Below are 15,065 nucleotides of genomic sequence, written 5' to 3'. Positions count from 1 at the left end.
ATTTACAGTGTAATGTCTATTTATTCAAATAATGTTTTACTATGGCATGCGTTAAATACATACTATATGCAATAAAGGTAATAAAAAACAACATTGCCATTCATTTGTAAGGCCCTGTCACACAGGGATGTGACAGGGCCTGACGGTCGGCCATTTTAAACTGCTATTACTCAGCCTGTTAGCATGCTAGCATAAAAACTGTTAACATGCAATCAAGGAATTCAGTCACTTTTTTAGAAATGTTTTAGTTTCAGTGACAGAACTCACCCTTGATCAGCATCAGCTTCACCTCAGTCAAATGATGCCACTTCCTTTGAGTCATACCTTTAAAGGCGCATTACACACATTTTATGTTGAGCTTTATGTAAACGTGACAGGACTGACCGAAAACATGGGGACAGTTATAAAATAGTATTTATTTGTAGAATTTATGTATAATTTCATGTTTTTAATCAGTTGATGTGAATGATAACAACTTAAACTTGTTATTGATGGAGTTTTTTTTTCTAAATAACAGTTTTTAGCATAACAAAACTATGAAAACTATAGGTCAAATTTGGCTGAGGACAAGGACATGGACAGGATTTGTAATTTTCGAAAGTGTTTTTAATCAATTAAAAAATATCTGAGAACCTAATGAATGACTCACAGAAATCAACCATCAGTCAGTTTAAGACATTTTTTGGATGTAATACTTTTTATTCACTGTAACAAGTCAAGGACAGATAATGTACATTTCTGGTAGAATGTCCCACATGTAATGTTTTATTCAAACCTGTATGTCCCATTCTTAGTCTTGTAATTATACTTTCCTCCCTCCTATTTCTCCCACTTTTTCTACCTTTTCCCACTTTCTTTTGTATTGCATATAAATGTCTCCCTTTAGTCCCATTATCCAAATACTGTTGCCACTTTTTAATCACTTTCTCCTTTATTACTGATTTTATTTCTCTTATATATGTGATAGCTCAATTTCTACTATTTCATCATCTACTGCTTGCTTAGCTAATTTATGTGCTTCTTCGTTTCCTTTAATTCCCACATGGGCTAGAACCCACATAAACTGTACTTCTATTCTACTTTGTTTTAACTCAAAGATATTTTGAAGGATTTCCATAATTAAATCTGGCCTTGATTCAGATTTTTGGTTATCAATACTGACTATTGCTGAATATGAATCTGAACAAATAACCACATTTTGTATTTCTCTTTCCTTAATTATTTGTACTGCTAGCAGAATAGCCATCAATTCACCTGTATATACTGACAGTTGATCACTTATTATAGCTTTTTTCTTCATCAGTAACTTTGGCACATTAATATGCCCCACAGCAAATTCTCAATGCTTGCGCTTGAATTCTGTCCAATTTCTCTAACTGAGATTTTGCAGCCAGCCCATATGCTATACTTCCATAATCTAGCACAGATCTAATCATTGCTATATAAATGGTTTGAAGCGCCCCTCTATCTGCTCCCCACTCTTGTCCTGCCATACATTTCATTACATTTAAAACTCTTTTACACTTACTCAGTATCTTATCAATATGTTCTTTCCATTTAAGTCTAGTATCCAACCACATTCCTAGGAATCTAATTGATGTTACTCGTGCCATGTCTTTGTTATATATTCTTAACTTCCATTCACTGTCTACTTTCTTGTTAGAAAATATAATAGTTTGTGACTTCTCCACAGAAAACTTAAATCAACTGCACACTTTCTTCTTCTTCTTCTTTCTTTTACTGGCAACCGCACTTAACAGTGCATTACTGCTATCATCAGGTAGCTTGGATCAGAAACATTTCCTCTATCTCTTAACATTTTCTAACCCCCCCCCCCCAAAAAAAAACACTGGCCCTGCTGTTCAGCTCCACAGTCTATGGTTCAGCTCCTCCAGCTTCCACCAAACTGCACACTTTCTTCTTCTTCTGCGGTTTTATTGCAGGTGGCACCAACATTAAGGTCCATTATCACCACCTACTGTTTTGGAGCGTGGACCAGAATTTTACCTATTGTCACACACTTACTCAAAAAAGATGATTATGATGATGATGATGATAACAGCAAACAAAACACAGAAAATTATTTTAAGCGAAATTATTTAATCAGCTCAGTTTTCCCAGTTTCCCACAGTGTAACAACAAACAGAGCCAACAACAATAATTACTCACCCTCCATCCATCCGAGATGTAGATGAGTTTGTTTCTCCAACAGAACAGTAATTTAGCATAACATACTTCGGTCACTTTTGGATCCTCTGCAGTGAATGTGTTCCATCAGAATGAGAATGTGAAGTGAAAAGCTGTGTGTTTGTTGTAAACAAATCCATCAAGACGTTTGCTTTCCGTTGCTTTCAGCTAAAATACGAATCCTCTTGGGCAAATTCACTCAGGTCTGGTTCCAGCATGATGTTATTGGAGACATTTTGGATTGCATGCTTTGTTTTGGTTATTCAGGCCTATGCTGGCTTGCTTATTAGATGATTGTAAGGACCTGTAGATAGTGTGTTGGTAACTATACATTTAAAAAAAAATGTGTGTAACCTTTTCTTTTCTTAATTGGCTATGTATATATATATTTGATTATTTGTGTGATGTAATGGGTGCAGGAAATATAGGGATGCTGAGGTGCTGCAGTACACCCTTTTGTCTCAGGTTTATAAACTATAAATAAATAATATATAAACTATATATAAACTCAGGCTTATAAAATTAACAAGGGAACCAGAAACAATATTTTTTTTCTTTGTATATTTTGTGGTATGTATCTTATAGATATATAAGTATATTGTATATAGATTTAAATATCTCTTAAATGCATTTAATAAAAAGACAAACTTGTATGTATCATACTTTATTATTTATTATTAAAAGTTACACTTATCAAAAATGGTTAAGTAAAAGAAAACTAAAAGTTCACTGTGGAAGGAAACAACATTCACAGTATACAAGTTGTTACAGTTACAAATTAGTAGAAAATTTACAAAAAGCGTTCAGCTCTGACTGGGCTATAGAAATAGAAAGATAGACTCTGTAAAAGCTCAATGTAGATTGTAAAGAAAGTTTTGGCACTGGCAAAAGAACAACATAGCAAGAAATGTCATGTGAGTGGTTCTTTATTCAACTAATTAAATGTATAGGTAGAAACGGCATTGATATTTCATTTATAATTATGAATTCTTCACTTTTTAAGTGTCTTAAAGGGGTGGTTCACTGGTTTTTTTCTAGGCTTGATTGTGTTTATGGGGTGCAGTCTAACATGTGTTAATGCTTCGTTTTTTTTAAAAACGCATAATTTTTCACATATTTTACCTTTATTCCACACCGCTCTGTCCCTTCTCTGAGAAACGTGCTGATCATTTCCTTCTTTTATGAAGCCCCTCCCTCAGAAATAGGCGATGGGCTCTGATTGGTTAGCTAGCCCAGTGTGTTGTGATTGGCTCAACCGCCTCTAGTGCGTGTCTAAATGTCCCACCCCTCACCTCAGCGGCATCCGGCATGAGCTCCGGTTGTATTGTAAACAACGACGTCGTTAATATCGCTTATCAGTTTGAGCCCGATTGAGAAGCAGAGGATATTATTGAAGAGAATCGTGCAGAACCTGTGCAAACTTGGAAATTGGCTTGTAAATGCTACTGCTTATGTTAGCTTTTAATATACGGTTTTATCCTGATTGCTTTAGAACATTGATTTTGAAACTTGTGAATCCATTAGAATCGTTAGAAGACAGAATCGCAATTCATATATGAATAGATTTTTACGTGCACCTCTAGTTTTCTCTTCCTCTTCTCTAAAGCAGCGCAGCATGGCCTTGCCCCCTTTGCTGCCTTTTCCCGAGGGCGGGGTTTTTCTGGGTTTGTTACGCCACGAATCCCGGGAAGTCACTTGTTGTAGTTCCTACCAGCCGTTTTTGTAGGCATTAAACTGCCAGAATTTTGAAAGACGATATCTCCGTTTGCATTGAACTTTCAGCCTCGTAACTTTGCAGATATTGTTTATGCTCAAACAGCAACATTACACACTAACTAATGTTAAAAAAGTGAAATCGCTCACCCCTTTAACACTCTTACCACATCAAAACTGAACAATCACAAGAAGCCTATAGCATGAACATAAATTACACACTAAGGGCAAGTGAGGAAATTATTTTTGAACTGCTGCACTGGAACAGCTGTACAATTACAAAAATAGCTTATCATCCTGAGTTTGCATTTAAATGTTGAAAATCCTAAATTGGAGCAATGCTGAAGCAAACACATTTTTACTGTATGTAACCGTAAATACACTAACATTTACATTTAAACATTTAATCAAAAGAGTTTCCACACTATCTTAATGCACAGTCAACATAGTTTCATGTTGTTGCTGATGAATAACAGGGTTAGATGTTACAGAGTCTGTAACTCATAATAGGCTCAGGTTAACGCTTTAATCAGGTACAGTTTATCTCCATGTTCACTGGTAAATATAGGAGCCTTTTTGTAATGTTCCACCAAATCCTCCATGGAGCTGAACTTGCGCTGACCAATGCAGTAGAATCCATCGTTTAGCTGCACCTTGAAATGCTTGTTCTTGTACACTGCCTTCAGAGAGATGGAGAAGTCGTTTGGCTGGAAAGTAAAAAATTAAACGTTGTGCACAATGAAAATGTTTGTGACTTTCTGCATAGTCTAATTATAGTTCACCCAAAAATTAAAATGTGCTGAAAATGTACTCACCCTCAGGCCATCCAAAATGTAGATGAGTTTGTTTCTTCATCTGAACAGGTGTAGAAATTTAGCATTACATAACTTGCTCACCAATGGATCCGCTGCAGTGAATGGGTGCCGTCAGAATGATAAAAACAGCTGTCCAAACATCACAATAATCTAGTCAATCAATTATCATCTTGTAAAGTGAAAAGCTGGGTGTTTGTAAGAAACAACCATCATTAATGTGTTTTATCTTTAAACCGTCACTTCTGGAAAAAGTCCATAAAAGTCCTTAAAACTTCTGGAGTCCATAATCCATAACAACACTTCCTCCAGTGTTGTCCTTTCACATCAAAATCAACAGACATATTTGTTTAGAACTATTTTGGACTGTTTTTGCTTGTAAATGGTACTTGATCTGTGCATATTTGTCTCCTGATTCAGGCGAGACAATTAGGACTTATATTTTAACAGTTTAAAATTAAAAACATATTAAGGATGGATCTGTTTATTACAAACACTTCACAAAAGGTTAATTGATGGATTGGAGTTGGGTTGTGGATTATTGTGATGTTTTTATCAGCTTTTATCGTCTTATTCTGACGGCACCCATTCACGGCAGAGGATCATGGTGAATAAGTGATGGCATGCTGAATTTGTTCACATGAAAATCACACTTTGCATGGCCTGAAGTTGAGTAAATTTGGAGTAACATTTTAATTTTGGGTGAACTATTGTATTAAATAAATATGTAAATAATGCTAAATGTCATGGATCCCACCTGGTTAAATATAATTAAATTAAATTATCTCAATTTCAATTAAACTGAGTTACCGTAGACTCGCTGTCTCTGATGAGGAAGTCACCATCCACTCCCATCTGGTTCAATACCATCTCAGCCTGATGCCGTGTCAGTTTGCCATAGTACCATGGTTTTCCTCCAAACTTTCCGTCCATAGAAGGCTTAAAGTCATAGTTTGAAGAAAGTGGTCCTGAATTCCCCAGTTCTCTATGTGTTTTTTGTACAACTGTAACATAGTTCTTGGGCACTAAACCCACTTGCCCATTTTCTTTTCTACACTTCCACCATTCAGGATCATTCTCAGGTTTCTCCAACACACCCATAAGTTCATCCTTGTTGAAATTCAGCTCCTCGACATTGCCGGAGCTGAAATGATAAAGTGCCTGTACAGTCTCCAGAACCTGAGAGCCATTGTTATTGTGCCCCACAGATGCCAGTCTGTCTTTAAGAGAGTCCATGGAGTCGCCCCTCATCGTCCCATCCACATCCTCTGTGACATAATTGGAGGGAAACCATCCAGACAGGCCATTATAAGTTCCTCGCCACCAACCGTCACTGCACTTCTCCATGACGATGACCCTTGTGCCCTTCACCAAGGAGAGTTCATCGCCCCGCTCTGCGGTGTAGTTGAACTTCACCAGTGCGGGGAGATTGAGGTCATACAGTCGCTCATCGCAGTCATACTTCTCTGTGCTGGAGGGCAGATCTCGCATACAGCCTTTCTGCTTCACCTTCCCAATCCCTGGAGAAAAGAATTATGTAATATGAGCATTTGGACAATGATGTTTCTTTATAGCAAATGTGCTGTTAAGAAACATAATACTCACAAGCATAGTCTTACCTTACCATTACAAACTGACATAATTTAGTTTTATAATGTGAAATTGTCAAGGTTACACTCATGTATTCATATGAGACCACAGTTAATCCCCAAACAAGACAAATCCTTTTTTTTCTTCAGAGTTCAGTGCCTTGAAATTGAACTTGAAGCTCCTAAACGTAACAAAAAATGAACTATAACACCTAGTCCTATTATGCAAACTTAAAAGTGAGGGGTCAGAAAGCTATTTTAATGGTTTTAAAAGAAGTCTGTTATGCTCAACAAGGCTGCATCAAAAATACAGCAATTTTGTGAAATATTATTATAATTTAATATAACAGTTTTCTATATTTTCCTGTGATGGCTAAACTGAATTTTCAGCAGCCTTCAGTGTCACATGAACCTTCAGAAATCATATGCTGATTTGCTGCTCAAGAAACACTGATATGATTATTAATGTTGAAAATAGTTGAGCTGTTTTTTTGAAACCATGATTCATTTCTATCAGGATTCTTTGATGAATAGAAAGTAGCATTTATTTAAAATAGAAATATTTAGCAAAATGATAAATGTGTTTACTGTCACTTTTGATCAACTGAATGCATCCTTGCTAAATTAAAGTGTTAATTTCTTTAAAAAAAATGCTCAGAGGTACATCTTATTCATACAATAAAAACATAGAGGTACATCTTATTCATACAATAAAAACATAAAGGTCCACTTACATATAACAATTTATATGTAAAGTGTACAAGAAAAAAAAAGATTTTTTTTTTTTGTATTTTCTACAGAATCATTATTTTCCTCTGTCCCACTTTTGGTAAATTTGTACAACAACAATGCTCCCGTTGCACAATCACAGACTGACAGCCAAAACCCTAATAATTTATATGCTACAGACTTCAAATCTGCAAATAATTTAGACCAACTATCATCCTGTGTCTTCATGACTTGAGTATGCCAATAATGAGAAATTGACATGCCATCAATGTTTGACAGGTTTGCCCTCTTGCATAAACTGTTTTACATGACTACTAAATCAAGTCAGGAAAAACACACCCTGAAATTCCAATTTAGTGATTGGGTAGTGAAACATCAGTTTTGATCAGTTTAAAACACTCATTTCTGGGCCTGAATCCACTGGATGAGTCTGTGTGTCTACACAAATGATAAAACACACACCCATTCCTGTCAACATCTCATTCTTCTTTTGGAATAATTTGGATCATAATAAAGATGCAAAGATGCAGAAGCTGTTTTATAATCATTTGCAACTATTAGGTGTCTACCAAGCCTCAAAACAAATGTCTCTGCAGGAAGAGAAAAAATATGGAGCAAAAAATATCTATCGTTCAAAAGTTTGGAATCACTATGAAAGTGTTTTAAATAAACTGATATATGTTCACCAAGGATGCATCAAATTAAATGAACTAATTCACCTGAAGTTTCATCTCATGCTTTCCACAGCACTTCCCACGGGTGTTATAGGCATTTAGGGCAATTCTCACCGGCCTCGCAACTGAACAGTTCCCACAACAGCACAACTTCTTATTAGCTTATTTAAGTTTCAGATTAAACTCTGTCTAAAGGCCAGCAGCTTCCCAGAGTCATTTCCTCACTGTTGCTGATGAAACTGATTATTTGACACGTAGTTTTCAATGAAGCAGCCAGCTGAGCACCAGTGAGGGGGTTGTTTCTCAAACTAGAGACTCTGATGTGCTCCTCATTTTGTTGTTGTGCAGCAGCCGTCCACTTCTCTCTGTACTGGTTAGATCCAGTTTGTTCTGTTCTTTCTAGAGAGCAATTCACGGAAAAGTATTAAGAAGAACAATAGGCTGATGAGTTTCTACAGAAACATGTTTCTTTTTGACCTTTGTTGAAACTAAAATTGGTCTTCAGAAATGTGAGTGTACTCAAAACTCAAGCAATTAAAAAAAATATGTTTTACACACATTTTCAACAGTGCTAATTATACGAAATTTGCCAGACCAGAATAATAAAATATTACATTTGACATATTTTAAAACTAATATTTAATTTATATATGTATGCCTTTTAAATTCTATATTTTACCTGTAAAATGTATCAAATATAATACTGTTATTTCAAAAATCAGTGGCACTTTGGTTAACAGATCTATGATTATTATTATTTTTTTAATATTATTTTTAAAATCATCATAACTTTTGAATAGTTTTAGCATATATGTAGCTTGTATATGTAAATGGGGTATCTTTTTTTTTTTTTTTTTCTCATAATGATTCCAAACTTTTGAATAGTCTTTCAGCTGAAATATAGCTGGTGTATGTAAATGACACAATAATTTTTTGGTATACCACACTGATACACTCATTCAACATATTCATCATTCCCTTCAACCAGAGATGCATACATAACTAGAGTTGTTTGTACTGTCTATAAAACACAGTTATAAGAATATCCAAGAAATGGTAAAAAAAAAAAAATGAAAAGGATATCTAATTTTTGGCCATCCATGAATATCAACAGGAAGAAAAAGCAGAAGAGTGATAGAAGAGCTTCCTGTTAAATAAACACCAGCACAAAAAAGTGGGACAGCGTGTTGAAATGTAAAAGAGCCTCGTGATCCAGTTAACTCATTCATATGTGTGGAATTACAGAGCTCATCTGCTCCATCAAAATTGAACTTTCCAAATTCATCCGTAGCAGCCGCTGTATTCCAACGACCATGGAAATTTCAATGGAAATTCCAGACAATGGTAATGAAAGCAGGATCCACGCAGATCTTAACTGTCTTCATGAAGTGACTCAAGGACGGAGCGTGAGGCACTGTGTCCTGTCTGCTTTTGTTTCATTTCCTCTGACAGCCAGAATAACGGCAGCTCAGCTTACCAGTCAATTTCCCAGTTTTCCACATGCGGAAAAACATTCAATAGCAGAGATAAGGCAGAATTCATCCTAAAGTAAAAACCTTGGCAACACAAAAGTTCAATATGAAAAGAGGTTGGGAACAGCACTGAGATGGTCATAACGTCTTGGAGTGGACTTCAACTCAAAACTGAACAGAGATGCAATGAATTGGGTTTGTAACCGAAATGAGTTTGCATACGTCTGGCAAAGTTTGCATGTGGCTTTTTTCCAATTTCACAATTTTTCCAAAGAAGCATAACTGAACATTTTGGATTGACCTAATTTTGTTGTCATCAGTATTGAATGAGATCTCTCGCTCAGCCCAGGTTTTGAAAAAGTTGAGCATGATTATCAATGTAATGTGAACCGTGGCAAGCTGCACTCTCATATCCACGACAGAAACCGAGCGAACACAGCCAAATCACCCCGCCTTTGTTTCTGTACGGGCTGAGCTCACTCAACCAAATGACATCATGAGACAAATAGCCTCTTCACAAACAGATGTAGCGTCCAAGAACTGTCAGCAAAGGTAGCGCCGTTAATTCTCAGAGCGACGCAACACACGCATCCACACAAATACAAACCCGTGATTAACTTCAGCATGTGTTTCTGTTCACTTCTGACCTCACAGCTGCTCTGCCCTTTTCTTTTCCCATTTCAACCAACGATATGTTTTGTGGCTAATTTTCCGCAACAGATTTTTGAATGCAAAATTACACAACTAAAACTTGAGACATTTTCCTTTTGTGCTGGAATCGGTCACGCCTCAGTTTGGTATACAATAGCTTCTCCGAACCTCCACGGCATACTAATGCACAGACAGAGAGAGAAAGAAAGGCAGACATAGAGAGCAAGAAAGAGAGCTGGCAGGAGGCCATCAGAACAGCCTGCAATTTTCCCCCTCTTCTCTCGAATTTTCAAGTTTGGCTATTCAGTAGTGAGCAAACAAAACAAGTGCGGAAAAAAGCTAACGCAAATAAGGAGTCTCATCTGTTGAAGTGTTCTGTCCCGTTGCTACTGTTCTTTTGTCCTCCAAGATCCGCTGCTTCCCTCTGCCAAGTCACGACGCCCCACTGTCTTGTCCACTGTAATATGGGGAATAAAACACTTTGAAATGCTGAATGTGTTACAAAGGGGAAGAAGAATGTAATGAGAGAGAAAGAAACCCCAAGTCAAAGGCCTCAATTATTCATTGCCTCACATCCTTCTGTTTTCCTGCGCTAGAAATCTGCTTTGAATTAGAGAGCTTCCGGCTGCCTTCACAGAGCAGCTCAAGTTGACAGTAGAGGAGATTGAGGGAGCCTGTACGGGTTTCTGCTTTGATTATTGTTTTTTAAGAGTGTCCAAGCAACCCCGAAGGGCCTGGTGCTATTTCCTCCCTCTCTTATTGCCAATTTTATAGAAGAAGAAAGTATTTGAAGTACCTGAGTGCAGCCTAACTGCCCTGTAAAATGTATGTCAATGTGCTCGCAGTTGTGCGTATGACATTATATGAGTGGCTCATCTAGGTTTACAACCCAGAGCCACACAAGTCACCAAACGAAAAACCAAATATTTATGCACTTCAGCGCTTAATAATGTTTTCGTATTCTTAATATAATAGAGGAGAAACATATATTCTGAATAATACCAAACTGAAAAATAACTGTGAAGACATTATACTGTGTGCATTCAGTCTTTGAAACCTTTATCCGCCCACTTTCAGCTGATCACAGATGGCAAAATAACCACAGCAGCAGTTACAAAGGGCTGACAACACAAGTATAACTTAAAAATCACATCCAGTATGAAGAAACTCACAGAAACGGTTCTTTCTTCAGAGATTTAAGTCAAAAAATACATGAATACATGGGAATGGCAACAACTGTATTAAGCAAAAGTGTTATTTTAGTCCTTCAATAGAAAAGATAATAAATACTGTACTCACGAAAGAAGTGTTTGAAAAGGTTGGCCATATCCATTCCCAGCTCTGCGAGCAGCCCCCCTCTCTCACACACTACGGCTCTCTCTTTCTCTCTCTCGGTAACAGAGGAGTAGCTATTCCATGAGAACTTCCTGAAAGTCCAGTTATTGACAGAGCAACTCTCCACCCCACACACATGACTGACCTTAGCCAATGGCTGTCAAGGGGTCCTTTCTGTAGACTCTGTAGTGGCAGGCTGGGCCTCAAACACTTACAGGGTCTTCTGTGGAAACTCAAGGCAGCTATGCATGTACATCACTATTATAAGTTAACAGACAGAGTGCAGACTTATAGCTTTTTAAATAAACATTGTACACTATGAATATTATTGGATCTGTGATGATTTATAGCTCTTTGGATAAAAGTGTTTGTAAAATGTAATAATGTAATAAACATTTATGCATATTCTATATTTACATTTACACATTTAGCAGGCTTATACTGCATTCAAGGTATACTTTTCTGTCCAGTACATGAATGAACTTGGTGTCTCTGGCAGTTCAGGTGCAGGAGCAGTTATACCAGTTCTAGGACCTATATTTCATAATGATAAATATCACAGGTAAATGGTGGTTCTCAGTCACAGTACAAGTTTAAGTTGAAACACTAAAATGACTAACTGGGGTGAATTGAAAACTAAAAGTGAGCTATAAAGGAAAAAACAATAGTAATATAAATGACCAAAGCATTTAAAATTACTAAAAATTAAACTAAAAGACCAAATCAGCATGCTTTTAATGCTGCTCAGTCAATCAAATTCGAGAACCCGGAATGATTGTTGTATAATCACTTTTAGGACACATATTTTTCCAGAACAGCCCTACAGAAAATATAAAAAGGAAAAGAAAAACAAACTGCGCCTTACAACCTCACAGTGATTAAGCCAAATTGAACAGATTAGGAACGAAGCCTTGAGAGGAACTACAAGACAGCGAAACCCTGGAGCTGACAACAGAGGACATTTGAACAACATTCAGCTCCATGTTTACAAAGCTTTAAATGTTCCTATTCAACTTATGTCATGTTAAGAATTTGGCATAATGAACCTATGCAGTTCATGATCATATTATTACATTTTAATATCTGTTTTCAATTTTATTGATATTTTATATGATGAATAGTTCTTATATTGTGTTGGGGCTAATGTTGTGTCTGGGTTATGAAACTAAACCAGATGAGCACCACGGATCTATAGATTAGAGAATCTATAGGCTGTACTGCAGTTTTATTGACCATATGTGGGTCTTCATGGGTCATTTAATAGTTGGTCCCCCAGTGGATCAATATTGTGTGTAATGTGAGTAAACGACACTGAACATGAGCAAGTTCTCCCAGCTCTCCCAGCTGTCATCTGTTTACAAACCTTCAGAGTTGAAAGAAAGGTTGTCAAATGTACCTCTGGAGCACCTGGTCCGGTGGACAGAGCTGTAATTTAAGGGAATGAGGTCACAGTTAAAGGGAGCTGAATTGCTTCCTGAGAGGAAGGTTCAGTGACTGAGAAAAGGGACAGGCACGGCATCCATGCGATATATAGGAAAAAGTAAGAGAGGGTTAAAGAGAGAAAGAGGCACAACTACAGAGGTAGTAAATAAATAATAAAGATTAAATAAGATAACTCTTATTAAAAACTCTAAACCCCGATGGAAGCCCATTTCCACCACAGAAGAAAAAAGTCCATGCTTTTGTAAATCATAATTATGACATAAAAAGTGGTAATTATTACATAAAAGTTAATATTTTGAGTTAAAAAGTAATAATTATGACATAAAAGTCTGTTTTTATAGTTATATTTTTATAATGACTTTTTATCTCATAATTTACCTCATAAATGAATATCGCTTCCTCGTTATTTTCTCTCATTTCAATTGATATAGTACATTCACTTTTCATGAATTCATAATTTTGACACTCTGTCATCATTTTGACTTTCTATTTCATAATTAAGTCTTAGTATGTCATAATTTTGACTTTTGTTTCATAATACGGGGAAGTTGTGGCCTAATGGTTAGAGAGTCGGACTCGTAACCTAAAGGTTCCGAGTTCGAGTCTCAGGTCCGGCAGGGATTGTAGGTGGGGGGAGTGAATGTACAGTGCTCTCTTCCACCTTCAATACCATGACTGAGGTGCCCTTGAGCAAGGCACCGAACCCCCAACTGCTCCTCGGGTTAAGCTCCTCAGCATAAATGGCTGCCCACTGCTCCGGGTGTGTGTTCACAGTGTGTGTGTGTGTGTTCACTGCTGTGTGTGTGCACTTAGGATGGGTTAAATGCAGAGCACTAATTCCAAGTATGGGTCACCATACTTGGCCCCATGTCATGTCACTTTAACTATAATTTAGTATCTCATAATTTAGAATTTTTTATGTCATAATTATGACTTATTTCAGAATTGTGATTTTTCATAATTTTTTACTTTTTTTTATCTCGTAATTGTTTTAGTATCTCATAATTTTGAATTTGATCATAATTATGACTTTTTTCTCACATAATTGTCTTACTGTCATAATTTTCTATTTTTTATTACATAATTATGATTTAGCATCTCATAATCTAGAATTTTTTATCTCAAAATTATGACTTTATCTGATATGATTTGTCATAATTTTGAGTTTTTATCTCATAATTATGTTTAGTATCTCACAATTTTGAAAGCATTCACTTCATCTGCCACATCTGATTAGACAATGAGATATCTGGAACAATCACAGCACCTGAAAATGAACCTCACTTTCACTTTATTTTCCTTTAGCAGCTTGAAAGGAAGGATAACAGAGCCCACATAAATCACAAACACTTCAGCGTTTGTGACCTCTCCAAAACCTACAAATGCATGGCAGCTATTTACTATAGGAATAGTATGTGGACCAATGTGCTGGGCTTTGTGCTGGGCTTTGTGAGGATTTCATGCAACAGACAAATAAATAATGGAATAACAAATAAACATATTGTCACATGTCATTCAGTTTGGACTTTGTTTTCCTCTTACACCGTCCCCCTGGTTGTGGCTAGAAGGGATACAGCTCCGACCGGAAACGAACCATGAAATTAATTTTCTACCTATTAGATTGTGTTTTATTAACGTCTACACCCCAACCCTAAACCTACCCCTTACAATAATGAAAAAATAGTCATTATTGTTGTACTACAGTGTTACAAAAATTACGCTATAGTGATGTGTGCATGCCCAGTAGCCGCAGATGTATACCTTCTAGCTTTAACCCGTTCCCCTTTCACTGAGTTAATTGTGTCATTCTGTACAGGTGTGTGTAGCTAATTATCCTTGTTTGGTCGGTGTATTTAAGTTCCTGTGTAAATTTGTCCAGTCTCGTCAACATTAATTTCCGCGTTTATGCTACCCTGTGTGTTGGATTAAAGACTTTATAAACCTTCTTCTTCATCCAACGTAGCTGTGACACATATTTAGAGACATTGGCATTACTATTTGCATTTCCAAAAACGAAGTGACGAGATACATTACCTTTTTTTAAAGGGGTCATATGATGCGATTTAAATTTTTCCTTTCTCTTTGGAGTGTTACAAGCTCTTGGTGCATAAAGAAGATCTGTAAAGTTGCAACGACTAAAGTCTCAAATCCAAAGAGATATTCTTTATAAAACTTCAGAGTCAGCCACGCCTACCTAAAACGGCTCGTTCTAACACGCCCCCACATATCTACGTCACGATGTGGGAAGATTTGCATAACGCCGCCCAAATGTTCATGCAAAGAAAGAAGGTGTAACTTTTATTCTCGCTGTAGTATTGTTGTTGCCGCCACCGCCATGTCGTGAAGGCGCTGTGTTTCATTGTGAAAGCGAAACTACTTTGTTTGGCCTTCCAAAAAAGGACGATATCCACTTCGTCATGCCTGGAGCTGATCCGTGCTGGTCGCTGAGTAAATACATCA

General features: G+C 36.7%; 1 protein-coding gene across 4 annotated transcripts; it reads right to left on the bottom strand.

Moving 5' to 3' along the window:
* Positions 1-3,985: 3,985 nt before the first annotated feature.
* Positions 3,986-11,215, bottom strand: LOC107550612 (cytoplasmic protein NCK1-like). Of its 4 annotated transcripts, XM_016231930.1 has the most exons (4): positions 11,127-11,194; positions 10,172-10,284; positions 5,523-6,232; positions 3,986-4,607 (listed from the first exon to the last, which is right to left on the bottom strand). In XM_016231930.1, exons 3-4 carry the CDS (start codon positions 6,201-6,203, stop codon positions 4,413-4,415), a joined length of 876 nt encoding a protein of 291 aa, XP_016087416.1. In that variant the 5' UTR covers positions 6,204-6,232; positions 10,172-10,284; positions 11,127-11,194; the 3' UTR covers positions 3,986-4,412. The 4 variants fall into 4 exon arrangements, with proteins under 4 accessions (XP_016087416.1, XP_016087415.1, XP_016087418.1 ...); XM_016231929.1 differs by lacking the exon at positions 10,172-10,284 and having other exon boundaries at positions 11,127-11,215; XM_016231932.1 differs by lacking the exons at positions 3,986-4,607; positions 10,172-10,284 and adding an exon at positions 4,810-4,844 and having other exon boundaries at positions 11,127-11,215.
* Positions 11,216-15,065: the final 3,850 nt, after the last annotated feature.

Source organism: Sinocyclocheilus grahami, unplaced genomic scaffold (genome assembly GCF_001515645.1).
Source record: "Sinocyclocheilus grahami isolate Dianchi unplaced genomic scaffold, SAMN03320097.WGS_v1.1 scaffold402.1, whole genome shotgun sequence".
Lineage (NCBI taxonomy): Eukaryota > Metazoa > Chordata > Actinopteri > Cypriniformes > Cyprinidae > Sinocyclocheilus > Sinocyclocheilus grahami.
The sequence above is the reverse complement of the archived record's forward strand: the minus strand, read 5'-3'. Positions and strand labels throughout refer to the sequence as shown.

Coding starts and splice junctions, on each gene's coding strand:
- LOC107550612 (XM_016231929.1), bottom strand. CDS start 11,160: ATGGATATGGCCAACCTTTTCAAACACTTCTTTC. Junction 6,233..11,126: donor CCTTTTCAAACACTTCTTTC/GTGAGTACAGTA, acceptor TCTTTTCTCCAG/GGATTGGGAAGGTGAAGCAG. Junction 4,608..5,522: donor TCAGAGACAGCGAGTCTACG/GTAACTCAGTTT, acceptor TTTACTTTCCAG/CCAAACGACTTCTCCATCTC.